General features: G+C 42.1%; 1 protein-coding gene across 1 annotated transcript in view; it reads right to left on the bottom strand.

Moving 5' to 3' along the window:
- Nucleotides 1-12,262: 12,262 nt before the first annotated feature.
- LOC137030025 (RAS guanyl-releasing protein 2) overlaps nucleotides 12,263-19,528 on the bottom strand; it is a 48,743-nt gene continuing 41,477 nt past the window's right edge. The window contains exons 14-17 of the mRNA XM_067399967.1: nucleotides 18,891-18,927; nucleotides 16,281-16,439; nucleotides 14,341-14,403; nucleotides 12,263-14,218 (exon numbers count right to left, since the gene is read on the bottom strand). Coding sequence (XP_067256068.1) covers nucleotides 14,345-14,403; nucleotides 16,281-16,439; nucleotides 18,891-18,927 — 255 coding nt within the window. The 3' untranslated portion in view covers nucleotides 12,263-14,218; nucleotides 14,341-14,344. The remainder of the gene's footprint in view (nucleotides 14,219-14,340; nucleotides 14,404-16,280; nucleotides 16,440-18,890; nucleotides 18,928-19,528) is intronic.

The raw sequence follows: 19,528 nt of genomic DNA, 5'->3' as shown, positions 1-19,528 counted from the left end.
CGCTTCCTTCGTGGCGCACTGAGGCTGAGGCCTTCAGTACGCCCAAAATGTCTGACCTGGGACTTAGCCATCGTGTTACAAGGGTTGGCTGAGGCGCCCTTTGAACCTTTGGAAGATGTGTCAGATAAAATGCTCACATTGAAGACTGTGTTTTTACTGGCCATCTCACCCTTGAAAAGGATAGGTGACCTTCAAGCTCTTTCGGTTTCACCATCATGTTTAGAGTTTGCACCAGGGATGGTTAAGGCCTTTCTACATACAAGGCCTGGTTACATTCCTAAGGTCCCCACTAGGGTCCCAGGTCCTATCGTTCTGGAGGCTTTTTATCCCCCTCCGTTTACTGATCCGGATCAGGAAAAACTTAATCTGCTGTGTCCTGTGAGGGCGTTGGACGCTTATGTTCACAGAGCTGCCCTGTGGAGAAAATCAGACCAACTATTTGTATGTTATGGGTCCCCGAGTCGAGGGGGCCCAGCGTCCAAGCAGAGGATGAGTAAATGGGTGGTTGAGGCCATCTCATTATCGTATAAAGCTCTGGGGCGTCCATGCCCCTTGGATGTTAGGGCACACTCAACTAGAGGTATGGCTGCTTCAAGAGCTCACATGTCAGGAGTTTCCTTGGCGGATATTTGTGGTGCTGCTGGATGGTCATCCCAGCACACCTTCATCAGATTTTATAATCTTAATGTGAGTAGTACTCCGGGTGCTTTGGTGTTACAAGATAGCAGCCAGGCACTCGGAGGCACGGCGTAGTGGGGACAGCGTTCCCATCACGTCACTGACGTAGCGTCGATAGTTCCCACGAAAGGGAACGTCTTGGGTTACGAGTGTAACCCTTGTTCCCTGAGTAAGGGAACGAGACGCTACGTCACGTTGCCGTACCTCCAGCATGCCTGGAGCGCTTACTTCAGACATATCACAGAAGCTAGCATTCTTTGTTTCTGGGCATGCTTTATAGGTTCCGGTCCGCGACGTCGCCCGCCTCTGACGTCACGTTCTCTCATTGGTTGGATACAATAGTGCTTCACGAACACAAAAATGCAGAGGATTCCCATCACGTCACTGTTACTCAGGGAACAAGGGTTACACTCGTAACCCAAGACGTTTTTTTACAAGCGAAACATGAACACATTTTATATTGCACACTATAAAAACAATCAAAGCCTAAAAAAAACACGAAAAACGGGACCTTTAATCTTCTATAAGATCAGCCTGGTATGCCTGTAACAGCCATTGTGTGCAGCACAGTACCAGCCTGACTCGCTGCTGAAATGCCTTTGATGATGCTGTCTCAGGGGAGAGATAGCCCGTAAGTGTCTCTCTGATCTGAGGCAGCATCATATAAACGCCATGCCTTCACACCCGCGATAGTCAAATGAGTAGACGTCGAGGGCAAAAGACACACAATGTATAATATATAAATCTTTATGAACGAGTTATGTTTCGAGGGTCTCTTGTTTCCTTGAACAGTGTAATCTGACCACTGCATGAGTGACCGCCCTGAGTCATTACCCCCTTATCGCCACGGGAGGAACGCTCAGAGGCGGCAAACTGACATCCAAAAATACTAGATTCATTGTCCTCTGCCTGAACCGAAGAAGTGCTGGAGCATGCTTCGGTAGTCAGGCAAGAGGACAATGTGATCTGGAGAGAGAGCGAGCGATAGGGAGTCTCTTACTCCTCAGCCAGATCGACAAGCGAGCCCCATGATCCATTAGTCGTGAACACGGAGACACACACCATTTGTTTTGTTGATCACTTATTTTCTTTTTGTCTTTCTTTTTCTCACTTGTATAACAGAGATGGAAAAGACAACATTTCTGCACACTGCCTGATAAATCTAACTCCTAACAGAGAAAGACAGAGATTGAGCAGAGCTTGAGAAGCACACACACATCACAGTATGGTCTGAAGACAAAAAGACCTGACGATGCACCTGTGGCACATCTAATTATAGCCTCTGATGCGAACACATGCTGATGATGTCACTGCCAGATCCTATAAAAGTTCTAGGTCAATTTCATTGACGTGTTTCACACATATTCACAACTGGTCACTTCTAAAGATGTTTCCATAGTGCTAATCAAGTGCAACATTAAGTGTAGCTTTTGAAAGGGAACACAAAATATAGTCAGGACATTACAGCATTATGTAAAAACAGCACCATCATTATTTGAAAAAAGTCATTTTTGATTAAATCTAGACAGGCCACATTTCCAGAAGCCATCACTTATCCTTGAATAATCATGTTAAATTGCTAATTTGGTACTAGAAAATCACTTGCCATTAATTCAAACAGCTGAAAGCTATTTAGTTTGTAAAATTAAACTTAACATAGTCTTTGTGTTTGTTTTTGCCACAGTATGCAATATACTGGCATGTCTTGAGGCCAATATTAGGTCAAAAATCCCATTTTGCGTCATGATGTAGACGCTATGAGAACATCAATACCAATGCCACCACATTGAGGAAGAATGCCTACCCAACAAGACTAAGTAATACTGGAACAGATAATTGTTGAGTGCAGACAGGACTAGGTCAACCCTGAAGGACCTGTGATCCTGGAATTGAATCTACCTCCAAACTGTAAAACCTGATGAATGTGAATGAGAGGACCAGCTTTCCACAACACAAACATCATGTAAGGGCACACTCTTAAATAGACCCCTGAAGATACTACACTCCTAGTGGAGTGGGCCCTGACTCTTAGAGGCGAAGGCATTCTGCTAATAATAGGTGAACTCTGTCTTGGCAAACCCTTGCTAGTACTCCCGACAGCAGAGCTATTGGAGGAAAGGTGTACAGACGAAGCCTCAACCATGTCTGTACCGTTTCCATGTCTCAACAATGTCTCAAGACCATGCCAACAACCTCCAGCAGCTAAAAGAACACCGTCTGAAATCCAACCAACAAGTTGGTCGCAACAGAAGCATGCCAAAATATTTACATGCCCTGGTATGTAAACTGCCCTCAGGGAGAGCAGTTCGGTTTCTGCCCAGAGCAGGTTCTGCTGCACCTGCCTGAAAAAGGGGCAACAACACATGGTAGCCCCTCAGGTGTGGGAGGAAGTGTTTCAGTGCTGGAAACGCCACCCTAATTTCCAGACAGTTTATGTGCCATGAAAAGTGAGTTGGGTCATAGCCCTCAATGTGTAATCCTTAACGGGTAGTCCAAGGAATAAAACCCTTTGCTCTTGAGACAGAACTGAAATGGTCTCATGTGCAGTAGACCCAATGGAAAAACATTGGCTGACTCTGCCATGAGACCCAACAGTCTCCAAATTTGAATGACTGACAGATTTTGACTTAGTCTTACATTGCCCACAGCAGCAAGGAACGAATTAACATGTGCAGGAGACAACTGTTGCTTGCATCGTGGTCAAATTCCATACTACCCCTAGAAAAGAGGTTTTCTGATTCTTCAGCACACACTTCTTGAGGTTTATTCTCAAACCCAAACACCTCATGTGGGCTAGCATGACATCTTAATGCCGAGCTGCCAACTCTTCCGACCGAACAAGTATCAGCTAGTCGTTGATGTAATTCAGTACACAGATGCCCCGGAGTTGCAGAGGAGCCAGAGCTGCATCCATTTACTTTGTGAATGTGCATGGTGATAAGGTTAGGGGAAAAAATAACTCAATATTGGTATGCTTTGCCCCCAAAAGCAAACCTAAGAAACTTCCTGTATTCAGGTAGAATCTCGATGTGAAAGTATGCATCCTTTAGATCTATTGTAACAAACCAATCCATGGAATGGATTTGAGACACAATGAGTTTGAGCTTTAGCATCTTGAACCACACAGATCTAAAATCTTTACGTTCTCATTCATCTTTTCCAGTCATGTTTCTTTATTAATAACTTCAAACAATCCGCCTGAAAGCTGAAAGCTGAAAAGCCCTCACATATAATCGGATATAGTAAAGAGTAAAGAAAACTGTCACGGGATAGAGGTAAGTCAGCTATATATATACCTTGGGTGCTTCTCAATTCTTATTTGTGCATCCTCGTTTCCTTTCCTTGCTTCCTTTCCTCGCGTCTTAGCTCCACCCCTCCAGGATCCAAGGGAAGGACGCAAGGAAAAGACGAGAGGACGGAGGAATTGAATCAAGTGAAATGATAAATCCTCGCTCCCTTTCGCGTCACTTCAAAGCGTCATCAGCTGCGCTCGAGGGATCTACCCACATGTTGTTAAAGTTTGGTTATTTAAAAAAATATAATAAATATTAAAAAAAAAGGATGCCTAGTTGAAATATATGAGATATAAAGTTTATTTAATCTGTAAAAGTAAAGCATACATTTAAATTATTGTGACAGATAAGAAGGGGGAGGAGAATTTATGCGTGCGTCAGGTTACTCGATGAGAAAGACTTCCGCAAAGGATGCACCTGTGTATCCTCACTCATAACTCCTCAGGAAACCTCCTCACTCCCCGTTCCTCGCGATGCAATTAGAGAATTGAGATGTCCTTCAAGATGGCTGAGCTCGATCGTTTTCCGGGTCATAGGATGGAGGACGGAGGAGCGAGGAGACGAGGAGGGATATTGAAAAGCACCCCTTGTCACAGATCTACCATGTCTGCACTTCATTTCCCATCACCCCTGGTTGACCACACCTGCACTCCCTCAGCCATCACCTCTCCTGAATGCTAATCACACACACCTGCACCTCATCTGCACCCTCATCACTTTGGCAATATAAGCACACACCACCTCTGCTCATTGTCCCATCTCGTTTCAATGAAGAGGACTTACTCCATGTTTCTTCAAGCTACTATTCTCCAGCGTCCCTCCTATGCTTACCTCCTGTTCTCCACTCCAGCGTCTTCCTCCTTCCAATTCTCTGTGTCTGCCATACTCACCTATATCTGCGAGGTGTGCGCGTCCATCCATCCTCCCTCTGGTTCATCGACGATCTCCTAGCCCTGTAAGATAAAGACATTCAAGTTACTATCATCATCTGCTCAGCCAAAGTATCATTTGAACTTTCTACTTACCTGCCATCGTCATATCTGCTTAGTTCAATAAAGACATGTGTTAATCTGTATTCCTTTGTCTGAGTCTACTACCATAACAGAAGACTGGACCTCAAATACAGACTGCAGCACTGAACATTCCTCTCCATCCTATTGACCAGCTTTACTCCCTTTCCCAAAATAGCAGTTCCCTGGCAGCTTATGCTGAGACGTTCTTGGAGATGGCCTCCGCCATCTTCCTGGAGGATGATTTATTGATGACACTCTTCCATGGAGGCCTTGATGAACCTCTGTACTTGATATTGCCCTTGGACACTAACAACTGTTCATTAGAACAGAACATCCTGTACAGCACACCTGCACCTGGTCTGCACCCTCACTACTCTGTCAATATAAGAAAACACCTCACCTCTTCTCATTGTCCAGTCTCATTTCAACGATGAGGACTTCTCGGGCATGGAGACGAAAACCAGCGACCTTGATAGAACCACCCAAAACCAACTGAGGGGGCTGCAACCATGAACAGTTTGACTGGGAGGGAAACAAGGTTGTTGTAGAGAAAAAGACAAGTGATTCTACTGATGTAGGAAGGCTGAACATTATTTCTGTATAACGGCTTAATGCTATATAAAACTCTGGGGAGATGGATGCAGGATGGATTGGGAGTTGGATTCTTGAACGTAACCGAAAAATCCCTGCAGTCTATTTCATGACTGGATTAGTTGAAACATGGATAGTAGTGAGGAAAGATCAATGTCCGCACCTGCCAGGGCTGGGGAGACAGCCTCACGCTTGGACTTGGGGAGGAAAGTAGAGGGAGGTGAAAGGGGGAAAAAGAGGAGGAAATTGAGACAAGTGAGCCTGTGGTGCTAACGGAAGCAGCCTCATGCTTGTCTGCTACTGGGGAAGGCATGTGAGCCAGTGACGCCAGCGGAGGCAGCCTAGGTTACCACAGAAAGATGAGTGGTTTGCCATTAATGGCTGTCGTGACATTTGAAAACACCACTGAATGCGCACTATGGCCGGTACAATTTGCAATATATTGATTATAAAATTTTTCATAGATCATTTTTGGTTAAGGGTGAGAGACCTGGTGAGCCACATGATTTCTGTCAAGGAGCCAGGTGTGGCTTGCAAGCCATAGGTTCCAGACCTCTGTCCTACACTGTTTGCCTGAAAAAGTTCTCTAACTCCTACTCACAGACTAACAAAACAAACAATATAACAAATGATACAGAGAAATTTCCCCCCTGTTCTGAAGACAAAGAAGCTGGGGATTCCGTGACATAGGCCCTGTGCCCCTTTATATTCACTCTGATGCATAACACTATGTCACCAGACCTCACAGTAAAAAACAAAACAAAAAAACATCTTAATTTGTGAAGATGAACAAAGATCTTACAGGTTTGGAATTACATTAGGGTGAATAATTCATGACAGAAATTTAATTTTTGGGTGAACTAACCCTTTAAAGGAACTGAATATTCCCACTCAAGCCTTCAGTTTGAAGAAACTTGTCAAGGCAGAAGCTAACATTCAACTACTGTATCTCAAGTGATAGCATGGTGGCAGAAAACTATGAAAACTATATATAACAAAAATGTGTACCCACCTGTCTAAAAGATGAAAGATTGCAATGGAGATGCTTTTGTTGGATGTTTTATGAGGAGTTTTTTGAGCAAAAACAAAACTTAGTTTAAAAAAAAAAAAAAAAGGATTATCTGTAGGCCTAAATAAATAACGTCACAAAAAATAGGCAACGCTAATATTCGACATAACATTAAATTTACCTGTCAAGCAAGAAAAGGGCTGGTTCCCTTTCGTGGGAACTATCGACGCTACGTCAGTGACGTGATGGGAATCCTCTGCATTTTTGTGTTCGTGAAGCACTATTGTATCCAACCAATGAGAGAACGTGACGTCAGAGGTGGGCAACGTCGCGGACCGGAACCTATAAAGCATGCCCAGAAACAAAGAACGCTAGCTTCTGTTGTCTTCAGTAAGCGCTATTTGTATCTTGTCTGTCTTATTTACTGTTGTCTGTCTACCATCTCGCCAGAAAGTGATCTCTTTGTCTGAGGACAAGAGTTTCTAAACAAGTGAAATAAGAAACATAATAGACATATATATATATATATATATATATATATATATATATATATATAAAATGACGGAGAAAGGCCAGCGTTTCACTAAGTGTGCACCTCCTTGTCCGCGATTCATCGTGGAGGGAGATACACACGAGATGTGTGTGAAATGCCTGGGAGTTGAGCACGCACAGGCAGCTCTTGAGGGGGCTGTCTGTGTGCACTGTGAGCGGCTCACTCTCAGGGCGCTGCGCTCACGCCGGGCGCTCTTTGAGTCGGGCGCCGCGGCGAGTGTTCCCCGCGGGTCTGGTCCCGCTGCTGCCGAGGCACAGCGAAGGCTGCACTCGTGGGGTTCACAGATGGATCTAGCAGAGGGGGGAGAGACGGGCTCTGCCTTATCGCTTCCCTTACCTGCTAGATTTAGTGTCTCTCCTTTGGTGGTGGAAGCACGCGCTGCGGTTTCTTCCCCGCAAAGGGAGGCACCGACACTGAATATATCTTCCTCCGAGGAGGTTGATGTTGAAGGTGTCGAGGGTGGTGATGAGGGACCGTCATCCTCATCTCCAGCCCATGAGGAGCTTATGGAGGTAGTGACCCGGGCAGTAGAAAAACTGAAAATAAGCTGGCCCACGGAGGAGAGCGTTCCAAAAATAAAAAGCAAGTTAGATGAACGCTTCCTCCCAGCTAGGTCACTACCCCAGCGTCGGGGACTGCCGTTCTTTCCCGACCTCCACACCGAGGTGTCGAGGTCGTGGAATAGACCCGTGCAGTACCGTGTCTTCAGCCCACAAACGACAATGTACAGTAATATCACGGGGCTGAAGCAACACGGTTATGGGGCGATGCCTCGGGTTGAGGAGACGCTTGCGAGCTATCTCTCGCCCGAGTCTGCATCGTCCCTGAAATCCCCGACGTTGCCCACCAAACCACTAAAACAAACATCGAGTTTGGTGGGCAAGGCTTATTCGGCAGCGGGTCAGGCTGCGGCATGTCTGCACACAATGTCTATACTGCAGGCATACCAAGATGATCTGCTGGGGGAGATTGAGGAGACTGGGGAAGCTACTTTCGAAACAATTCAGGAGTTGAGAAAAGCTGCAGATTTAGCTCTCCGTGCCACCAAGGAGAAGGCCAAGTCAGTAGGCCGTTCTATGGCAGCCATGGTGGCCACGGAGAGACATCTGTGGCTCAATCTCGCAGATATTAAGGATAAGGACAAACATATCCTTATGGATGCGCCGCTTTCCTCCGAGGGCCTGTTCGGTGATGCAGTTACTACTGTCGTCGACAGGTTCGAGGAGGCGAAAAAACAGAAAGCGGCGTTCCAAAGATTCCTTCCCCGGAAATCTCATCCCCTTGAGGCTGCTGGGCGGGAGCAGCCTCAGCCGATAGCCGGCTCCTCGGGATACAGGTCCCAGCAGAAAGCTAGTGTGGCCGCCCGTGCTCCCCCGCGGAAAGCTTGGGGACCGGTGCGCACTGTACAGCAGAAGCCTTCTGGGGGTAGGGCGGATCTGAGGACTGTCATTATTTCCCGGAAGACTTCCCAAAAGAAATCCTGACGGTCATGGGTCAGGGTTTCTGAGGGCAGTCCCCTCCGAAGGGGTTCGACGATTAACATCTATCGTTCCCCATCGGTGCCCTCAGGGGGCTGTTCTGCCAACCCTGCCACCCAGTGTGCGACAGGGCGCAGCAGTCCCCGTCGATCCTTCGAGGAGGGTCGGCCAGCACATGATTCGCTTATCTGCCGGTGCGCCGTGCCAGAGACTCCAGGGCATCCGCGTGCATCGAGATGTTGTGTTGTCGCACATGAAGAAGCTTGGGCTGAGGCTCAACGCCAAGAAAAGTGTGCTGGTTCTGAGTCAGGTTGCCAACTATCTTGGGGTAATCTGGGATTCCATCACGATGCGGGCGCAATTGACTCCCGCTCGTGTGACTTCCATTCTCGGGGCCGTGAATGGGGTGAAGTTAGGCCGGTCACTCACTGTAAAACAGTTTCAGAGACTGTTGGGTCTGATGGCAGCTGCGTCCAACGTTGTTACTTTTGGCCTTCTGCACATGAGACCCTTACAGTGGTGGCTCAGGACCAAGGGGTTTTCTCCGAGGGGAAATCCTTTTTGCATGATCAAAGTCACGCGGCGGTGCCTTCGTGCTCTGGTCATGTGGAAAAAGCCTTGGTTCCTGTCCCAGGGACCCGTGTTGGGAACTTCATGTCGTCGCGTAATGCTTACGACAGATGCGTCCCTCACGGGCTGGGGAGCGATCATGAGTGGTCGCTCAGCTCAAGGTCACTGGGAGGTACACCAGCTCTCCTGGCACATAAATCGGCTGGAGATGCTGGCAGTGTTTCAGGCTCTGAAGCACTTCCTCCCCAACCTGAGGGGCCACCATGTGTTGGTTCAGACAGACAACACTACGGTGGTCTCCTACATAAATCACCAAGGGGGACTGCGGTCTCGGCCACTATGCAAACTGGTCAGTCACATCCTCCTGTGGACCCAGGGGAAATTACTCTCGCTAAAGGCGGCGTATATTCCGGGGTATTTGAATATGGGGGCGGACGCTCTGTCGAGTCCGGGGGAATGGAAGCTTCACTCAGAGGTAGTGGAGCTCATATGGAAAACATTCGGTCGAGCGGAAGTCGATCTCTTTGCCACAGAGGAGTCAACTCAATGCCCTCTGTGGTACTCTCTGAGGCACCCAGCTCCTCTGGGGTTGGATGCCATGATACAGACGTGGCCGAGGCGACGTCTGTATGCTTTTCCCCCAGTCTCTCTGCTCCCGGGAGTTCTGGACAAAGTCCGTCAGGAAGGGGTAGACCTGATATTGGTGGCTCCTTTCTGGCCAACAAGAATATGGTTTGCGGACCTAGTATCGCTTCTTCACGGCTCTCCTCTGGAGCTTCCAGTCAGACAGGATCTCCTGTCCCAAGCGGGCAGCATGATTTTACATCCCTGTCCAGAAATGTGGAAACTGTGGGCCTGGCCCCTGAGGGGGCAAGGCTCATAGAATCTGGTCTCCCAACCGAGGTTGTGGAGACCATCCTTCAGTCCAGAGCTCCATCTACAAGGAAGCTTTATATGTATAAGTGGAAGGTTTTCGCTACATGGTGTAGCCATCATAGGGTGGACCCGGTCCACTCATCTGTCAGCTATGTGCTTCAATTCCTCCAAGAAAAGCTTTCAGAAGGCTTAACTCACTCCACATTAAAAGTGTATGTGGCTGCTATTTCAGCCTATCATGTACCTATGGGTGGTGTCTTGGTAGGTCGAGACCCTTTAGTTGTTCGCTTCCTTCGTGGCGCACTGAGGCTGAGGCCTTCAGTACGCCCAAAATCTCTGACCTGGGACTTAGCCATCGTGTTACAAGGGTTGGCTGAGGCGCCCTTTGAACCTTTGGAAGATGTGTCAGAAAAAATGCTCACATTGAAGACTGTGTTTTTACTGGCCATCTCATCCTTGAAAAGGATAGGTGACCTTCAAGCTCTTTCGGTTTCACCATCATGTTTAGAGTTTGCACCAGGCATGGTTAAGGCCTTTCTACATACAAGGCCTGGTTACATTCCTAAGGTCCCCACTAGGGTCCCAGGTCCTATCGTTTTGGAGGCTTTTTATCCCCCTCCGTTTACTAATCCGGATCAGGAAAAACTTAATCTGCTGTGTCCTGTGAGGGCATTGGACGCTTATGTTCACAGAGCTGCCCTGTGGAGAAAATCAGACCAACTATTTGTATGTTATGGGTCCCCGAGTTGAGGGGGCCCAGCGTCTAAGCAGAGGATGAGTAAATGGGTGGTTGAGGCCATCTCATTGTCGTATAAAGCCCTGGGGCGTCCATGCCCCTTGGATGTTAGGGCACACTCAACTAGAGGTATGGCTGCTTCAAGAGCTCACATGTCAGGAGTTTCCTTGGCGGATATTTGTGGCGCTGCTGGATGGTCATCCCAGCACACCTTCATCAGATTTTATAATCTTAATGTGAGTAGTACTCCGGGTGCTTTGGTGTTACAAGATAGCAGCCAGGCACTCGGAGGCACAGCGTAGTGGGGACAGCGTTCCCATCACGTCACTGACGTAGCGTCGATAGTTCCCACGAAAGGGAACGTCTTGGGTTACGAGTGTAACCCTTGTTCCCTGATTAAGGGAACGAGACGCTACGTCACGTTGCCGTACCTCCAGCATGCCTGGAGCGCTTACTTCAGACATATCACAGAAGCTAGCGTTCTTTGTTTCTGGGCATGCTTTATAGGTTCCAGTCCGCGACGTCGCCCGCCTCTGACGTCACGTTCTCTCATTGGTTGGATACAATAGTGCTTCACGAACACAAAAATGCAGAGGATTCCCATCACGTCACTGACGTAGCGTCTCGTTCCCTTACTCAGGGAACAAGGGTTACACTCGTAACCCAAGACGTTCTATACCTCGGTTTTAAATCCTTTTAAAGTCTCTGAGTTATCGCTGTCTCTGAAAAGTAGCCTAATGTTAAGGGTATTGCTCTGACACGTGATCCTTATAGCTCCTAAGCTCTTCTTAGGTTTATTTATTTTAACAAGTGATTTCTCAGATAGTTGTGTTAATAGGCCTATTGCTGAACTAACACATGCGCTGACAAAACTTGAAGGGAAAATAGGCCTATTTCTCGCGTGATTGACGTGACTACGCTAAATCTAGAATAGGCTATATAGGAAATAAAGTTGAATGTAGACTAGATGGCATAAAAAGCGTCTTCGGCATTAATCATTATCGCACAACCACATGGAGTATCTAAAGGTAAGAAGCATTTTTTGTGCTGCAGCTATGCAGTGAAATATACACTCTTTTAGCCTCGTGACGAAAATTAATGCGTTATTCAAATACGGGACATTTAGAAAAAGACTGTTCACCCATAAATGTAAATAATCTGGTGAGGAAGTTGGGATCCAAAAAAACCTAAAACAAAACAAAAAACACCAAACCATTTTTTTTTTTTTTTTTTTTTAGAATATCTTCTTTTATGTTCTTCAGAAAAAAAGTAATTAAAGTTTGAAACCTCTGTAACGACAAGAGAGTGATCTATAATCTATTTGATTAATTTCCAATACTAGGGGGCGCTATAGGCTAACCTAATAGTGCAGATGTAAGAAGTTTGTAAATTATTTTTCTGACTACCAGCTAGACTCTGGTTGCTGTAGAAAAGAAGAGAAGAGAGTCTCATGCAATTTTGTCGCTCATAGATATTTTGATATAGCAATATTTATTGTCACTGAAAGATTCCTACAGACCTGCACATTAAAAGGTAGTTGCATGAGAAAAATACATTCAATTATCACCAAGGAAAAAATCATCTTTTGTATTACAGAACAAACAATATTTCAGTGTGCAACACCACAAATTTACTTAAATGTAAAATGCATTCTCATATTTCTGTACATATAAAAACAAAACATTCAGCATAATAGGATATTTGAAAAGAACATATCCATTAATGTGCATACAATACATGAGTTACAGTACATGCCTAATGTCACATAGTCATATTTCCCAGACTAATATTGACAGTTTCTCAGATCATTGGAAGAGTTTTGGAAATTTCATCTTAACAACAACAACTGCTACAACATATATTGAAAAAGAGAGAGAACAGGGATATTCTCAAATGTGAAATATGGACCTAGTGTTGTGAAACAGATGATGCTTTTGGCATCTCACAGCAACAGAGACAGAATTTTTAATAAAAGGAGTCTTTTGAACATAGAGCTACAAGAACTACTTCATAATCTAATTAAAAAAAAAATATATATATATATATATATATATTTGATCAGCTTAGAGAAAAAAAAACACCTTGATGTATTTCCTCATTAAGATTTATTTCCATATGCTATATATTTCTATATAGACTTTAGAGTGAAGTATGCAAGGAACAGGTGTCCTTTTCACTACACAAACAATGGCAACGCAAACGCACGGTGCAGCCATTCTGCCTTCAAAATAGCTGATCTGAGATCATACAGTTGATGGGTCATTAAAAGCCATTTAACCATTCAGCATGCCCTGTTACATCCAAACGATCACGAGTGATTATGTTTGACCCTTTGAATTAATTCAAATTTTTTATCAGTTAACGTTTAATGCTCAGATATGCAGAGGGCAAAAGCTCTGGACATGAGACCCAAAGATTTTATCTTATTTACCAGCATGTTCCTTCCCCAGATGAAGGTAATGTCTCACTTTCCTGGTGTAAATAGCTCTACAGGAATTTATTGTTTCTGTTCAAAACCTTGTTCGTGCTCAATATTTATGGTGTGAATGGAGGGCCTTTCAATGTAATTCTATATGACTGCCTTTTTATATCATTGTTATTTTAATGACAACCTACATTCAACATGGATGACAAAGATTTTGATGCACCAATTACAGCTGTAATATCTAATACTATCTATTGCAGTTAAGATAAATTAATTGGGAATGAATTAATCTCCCATTTTAATTTAACAAATTCAAAGATTTAAAAGAACATAACGGCTGGTTGCATAATATCAACTATATTTCAGGCACAAACACACACACACTAGATCTATGCCACCTTAAGTTTATACTGAAATTCAGCTAGAACTGCTTTGGTGATGTCAGAAGATGTCTTTACTTCAGTGAATGTACTTTTAAAAAAATGTACTCTAATCAAAATGTACATTTCTGTAACTCAGAACATGGTAACTGAAGGAACGTACTCTTCATTAAGGTCATGATAAATGACAGAAATTTCCCCCTTCTCTTTTTCATCTATTATTTTTTTTTTCTTTTCTTTTTTTTTTTTTAAATATCATTTATAAAAGTTAAATTACAAGGCATTTCAGGAGCCTGGGAAAAATATACACCATAATGATAAATCCTACAACTATGCTTGAGATACGTTTGAGATTACATTCAGACTTCAGAGGGAAGAGGTGATTGATCTGGTCTGCAGTTGCAGCTTCAGTCCAGCAGATAGCAGCATGTCTATGTCTCATGATGTGTGTCAGGCTGTGATAGAGAACACGGTCGAACCCAAAATTTGATAACTTTCCGGATTCTGATCAGCTCTTTTTTCTTCAACATTGTTGCGGTGAGGGTGCGATTGGAAGAAATTTGCCCCAACACAAGAATACTTGTTGACATGCTGACCATTCGTGAAGTCAGATAATCTGTACATCATACAGTTAACAATATTAAGTTAACAACACAACATTTATGCAGTTCAGTAATTAGCATATTTTGTTTTGAGAAATGTTTTTAAACTGATTAGTCAAGAAGAATGTTGGTTTACCAGTTTAAAGGTGACAGTCAAATACACCCTGTTCAGCTGCCTCAACATCCTCTTCTGTGATGACTGAAGACAAAAGAATTAACAGAAATAGACAGTTTAGTAAACAGCTAATCTAAGATTGAAAGCTTCCGCCATGGAATTGTTTTTTTTTAAAAAGTAATTTTTTTTAATTTTTTTTTTGCTACTGAGGAAAAAAGTCAGAATTGCGAGTTATAAACTTGGAGTTGCAAGAAATAAAGCCAAAATTGCAAGATGTAAACTTGCAATTGCAAGAAAAAAATATCAAAATTACGAGATATATGTCAGAAAATATGTCAGAATTGTGTGATTAAAAAGTTGCAATAATCTTTTTTATTTTTAAGCTTTAACCCTCAGGGGTCTGAGGATTTTTGGGACCCTGGAGAAGTTCTGACATGCCCTGACATTTGTGCTTTTTTCAGTTGTTCATAAACATATTAATGGAAAAAGTGTCATTATACTGTATTCAGCACAAACTAGGCTACAATAATATGTGAGGAACATGTATGTACATGTTTGTGTTTTTGAAGGAATAACGTTTATGCGTGGTTACTGAAAAAACAAAAAAATTAAGTCACTGAAATAAGGCCAAAAAAAGTATATTAAATCTTTTTTCACAAGACTTCTGGGTATTTGAGGTTGTAGACTAGAGTTTTTGCTTCAAAATGAGGTAAAAAATTATGCTGCCTGCTTGTTCATATAAAACAATAGAGAGATTTAAATTTTCTAAAACATCTTTGGTCAAGAAACACAGTATGCGTGGAGGTGTGAATCATCATGTATAATGGGTGATTCTCACCTGAGAAGACAAAATAATCGCATAATAATGACCTGAAATGACTTGCATATTAATCAGGCCTTTCAGTCAGGTAGACTGTGAAAAAAATCATGTCTCAGCTTATCATGGTGTAACTCAAACAAACAGAAAAAACTGCAATACTGTGAAATATTATTACAATTTAAAATAATGGTATTCTATTATATACTTTAAAATATAATGTATTTCTGTGATGCAAAGTGTCTGAACAATTATGTTACCTCTATGGCATTTCATATAGGCTTTTAGCTTAAAAGCATGCACATTTGGAGAAATATTGATGGATTCTCATATGTTTGTCAATTTTCTATACAGAAGAGTAATATTACTCAGGATTTATTGTCATTACTATGAGTGCTGGATACTTTGTTTTCAATTCATACTCGCAGCCGGAGGGAGCTCTGCCCCTTTTGTCCCCAAATGCCTGAGCACTAAAGAAGAATAGGCAATCCAGGAACTAACCGAACTAACAGAGGACAGAGATCGCTAAATATGGCTATTCAGAACACTTTTCAAGACAATAAATACACGATTGAGACGATGAATGCGTGTATTGACTCAGAATTTGCGTCTGAATAGTGCTGACTCCGTGGGCGTGGCCGCATTAGCGGATAATGAGCTGAATCACGGATTTCTGACATGGCTCTCTTTTCATACAGATTACATAAACACAGAATGTTTGTTTTCAATTTGACTTCTTCACGGTTTAAAACCTGACATTTCAAAATTTTTTTAGACATAAGTCTAATTTTTTTGTCATTAGTATTTACTAAGTTACAGTTCATTTTCTGAGAACTATCAGATTGGACTTCGTTCAGAGGGAGACGAGAGATCACACATCATGTTAGTTTTCTTTATTTTACAAAAAGCACAACATTTTGTTTTTACTCTGAGTGTACACAAATAAAAGAAGACATTTCACAGATTAAAATGGTGTATAACTCTTAATTGTATGTGCAACATTGACGGAGTATTTTGAGTCTCTTTCACACTGGTAAGAAAAAAAACGCGGTCGTATCGCCGGCGATACCCTCAGACCTCAGAGTGTTAAGCTTCCATATCTAAGTTCTGCAATTATGTGCAGTGTGTATGAGAATATGTGTACCTGTGTTCTGCAGGTTTGATTGAGCATTACTGGGCAGAGGAAAGCTGTAGGATCTGGACTGTAATGATGGTGGTGTCTCATGACTAATGCTCTTCGTTCTTTTACGGCATTCAACCGTCAGACGTCCATGACATGCTTTGTGACAGTTCACCCCACAAACTGAGAGAGAGAGAAAGAGAGAGAGAGAGAGAGTTAGTATTCAAGTTGGTGGACAAATGTGAAAAGAAAAGCCCTTGTTAAAAAGAAGTATGCATAATTGAATGTGCACTTGTAGTGTATTTTAAAACTTAAAAGTATAATTAAAAAAATTACTTGCAGATAATATGATATTCATGAAATAAAAGGCTACTTAAGTATATTTAAAGAAAGAAAAGTATACTTTCATGTTTGTTAACACAATTAAGTGCACTTTGTAATGTCAAATTAAAAGTATTACTCTAAAGTACATTTTAAATAGCTGTTTTAATAATCTTTGGTAATGCTTTATTCATAATTACATGCAACTAACCCTAACCTAATCCTAACCATAAGTACATGTAGTTAATTAATTTTACTCAGTACTTAAATGTTTAATTACATTGTAACAAGAATACCTTAAAATAGTGTACCATAATCGGTAACACTTTTTCACATTACATGTAGTTACTGTAGTAATAACTATAAATTATGCATAATTACATGCAATTAACCCTCATCCTAACCCTAACCCTATAGTAAGTACATGTATTTAATTATTATTACTCAGTACTTAAATGTATAATTGCACTGTAACACGGACAACTTAAAATAAAGTGTAACTTCATCTTAAATTATGAAGATGTATTTAAGTTCTTCTTGAGTGGTTAAAAAAACACTTTAATGTTAAACTAATTGCATTTAATACAAATTTAAACAATAATACATTTTCATTTAATTGCAGTTTACATGCAATTAAGTGTCCAAAAACATTCAGTTTACACATGAGTATATTCTTTTAAAGTAAGTTTTCTTTTTAAAAGTATGCCTAAGTGTACTTCTTTTTCACAACAGAGCTGATAACCAAAACACGGGGAGAAAAACTGAGACAGTAAAGCATTAAGGGAGTCAAAACACTGATAAAGGAGAGTTGACGTTTGGATCAGAAGAAAAATAAAGGCTTTTTTTTACACACTCAACTGATCTCTAAAACACTACAAGCGTGACAATAGATGTATGAAAAAAAAAAAAAAGAGAAGTACATTCTCATTTCTTACAGATCCTTTAAATTTCACACTTGTCTCCTTTCTCTCACTTAAATGTCAATACTAGCTATTTTGGCCATGTTGCATGTTTCTCTTTTTACTCACACAGGACTCCTCAAAATACTTAAAGACTGAGACAATGGCCATACGAATCTGAGACGCATCTGAGAATATGGACAGGGAGTTTTTAAACCAGAAAAGATGCAAAAATTACATAAATGTATCATAAAAGCGGTTCATTTGTGCTATAATCTTATATGTCTTGCAGTAGCATTGTGTGAGGAATAAACTGAAATTTTGGTCATAATTTATTAGCTTTATAGCTCTCCTTGAACGTTCATTAGAGTTCATGAGAGAAGCGATTTCTGTTTAGTCTTTTGAGTCAGATATTTTCAATTAAAGGTGATACAGAGGATCTTTTCGTCGACTGAGAAACCAGTTTTTGAAATGAGCGCATGTTCAAGAACAACCCCCCTCCTTCACAGCTCATTTCGAGGGAACGTCTCCCAAAACTTGTGCATGAGTATTGGAACACGAGTGTTTACCGGCATTCGCTGTGTCGTGTTAGTGGATTCATTATGTCGGACTCACCGCAGGTAACTCATAATCGGCAGTTGTTATTCCTGTCTCCTGATAAAAACATTGCATGCGGCGCCTGTGGAGTGTGGAAAGTTACTGGAGAACGCAGCCGCTCGTCTCTCACAAGGAACGTCACGGCAGTGATTGACAAGCCAGAGGGCCAATCGCGTAAATGATTGGCTGATGTTTTTAAGGCCCCACCTCGTGCACAGATGATGTATATTAATATTATTACTTTCAGTGCACCTAATAAATAGTCTTTTATCAGTTAGTAAAGACAGTTTCAAGTGATATTGCAAAAATGTACAAAACAAAACATCCTCTTTAGCACCTTTAATCATCAAATACAGTCCACAAAACTGGTCTGAATGATTTGTTCACTGAATCGGTTTTTAACTCTCTGACTCACTGAGTTAACAGCTTAAATTTAAGTCTGTTTCTCATCCAAAGCTATCATATGACTTCAGAAATAATGGGCTACTTTTATGATAAATCTGTAGTGCTTTTGCATCCTTAGAAGTTGGAAAGCTCCAGTCCTGTAATGGACTCTATGCACAATCGCTTCTGCATTTAGACTCACCGGCCACTGCAACAATCAATGCAGCACATTGTATGGAAATCATGAGAAAATTAAGAACATTATTAAATATTGGGGAAGTGTTACATGAAAGCACAGAGTCTATTGCATTGAAAAGAGCAACTGTCTATATTCTTCAAATCTCTCTCTTATTGACCTTGTCTGGATGGGTGACCTAGTAGAGGAATTGGTAATTGGTAATGTCAAACATGCACATATACAGCTCTCTCTTACCTTTGCATTTGTATCCTTGTTTATAAAAGCCCCATATCTTAAAAAGAGGGATATACATATTAAAGTTATTTTTGAAGAAAAAAAGGATGTTGAAAATAGTACAGAGAAGAGAAGAGGGAGAGACTAAGATCAAGAGAGAAAGAGAATCACAGCAGGAAAACAATAGATGAAAGGGAAAGCCCAAACATCACAAACACACAACATCAGAGGCCACACACACACACAGGTAGATCTGAAAGTAGCACATACACACAATGGAAGGGACTAGGATACAGCATTCAATACACAGCTACACACCACACCATGCTATAAATAAACCAACAGATCAAAGCCAAATGTGCTCAGATAGAGCTAGTTTCTAAAACTGTACATCTTAGAAAAGACACTGCGCAATAATTAAAGTGCCCCTATTATGCTATTATATAAGTTCCTAATTTTGTTTCGGACATCTCCTACAATAGGTTTACATGCATCCAAGGTAAAAAACCATTGATTTTCTCATTTACTTTGCAGCATCACCTGTTTTCTCACAGTGTCTGAAATGGTTAGATCTAGGATTCGGTCCTAGAACCTCCAAGAACCTCCTCTGCTCTGATTGGTCAGAAGGCCTAGTCTGTTGTGATTGGTCTACTGCTTAC

Source organism: Chanodichthys erythropterus, chromosome 11 (assembly GCF_024489055.1).
Source record: "Chanodichthys erythropterus isolate Z2021 chromosome 11, ASM2448905v1, whole genome shotgun sequence".
Classification (NCBI taxonomy): domain Eukaryota; kingdom Metazoa; phylum Chordata; class Actinopteri; order Cypriniformes; family Xenocyprididae; genus Chanodichthys; species Chanodichthys erythropterus.
Note: the sequence above shows the minus strand (reverse complement) of the source record. Positions and strands in the feature narration are given on the sequence as shown.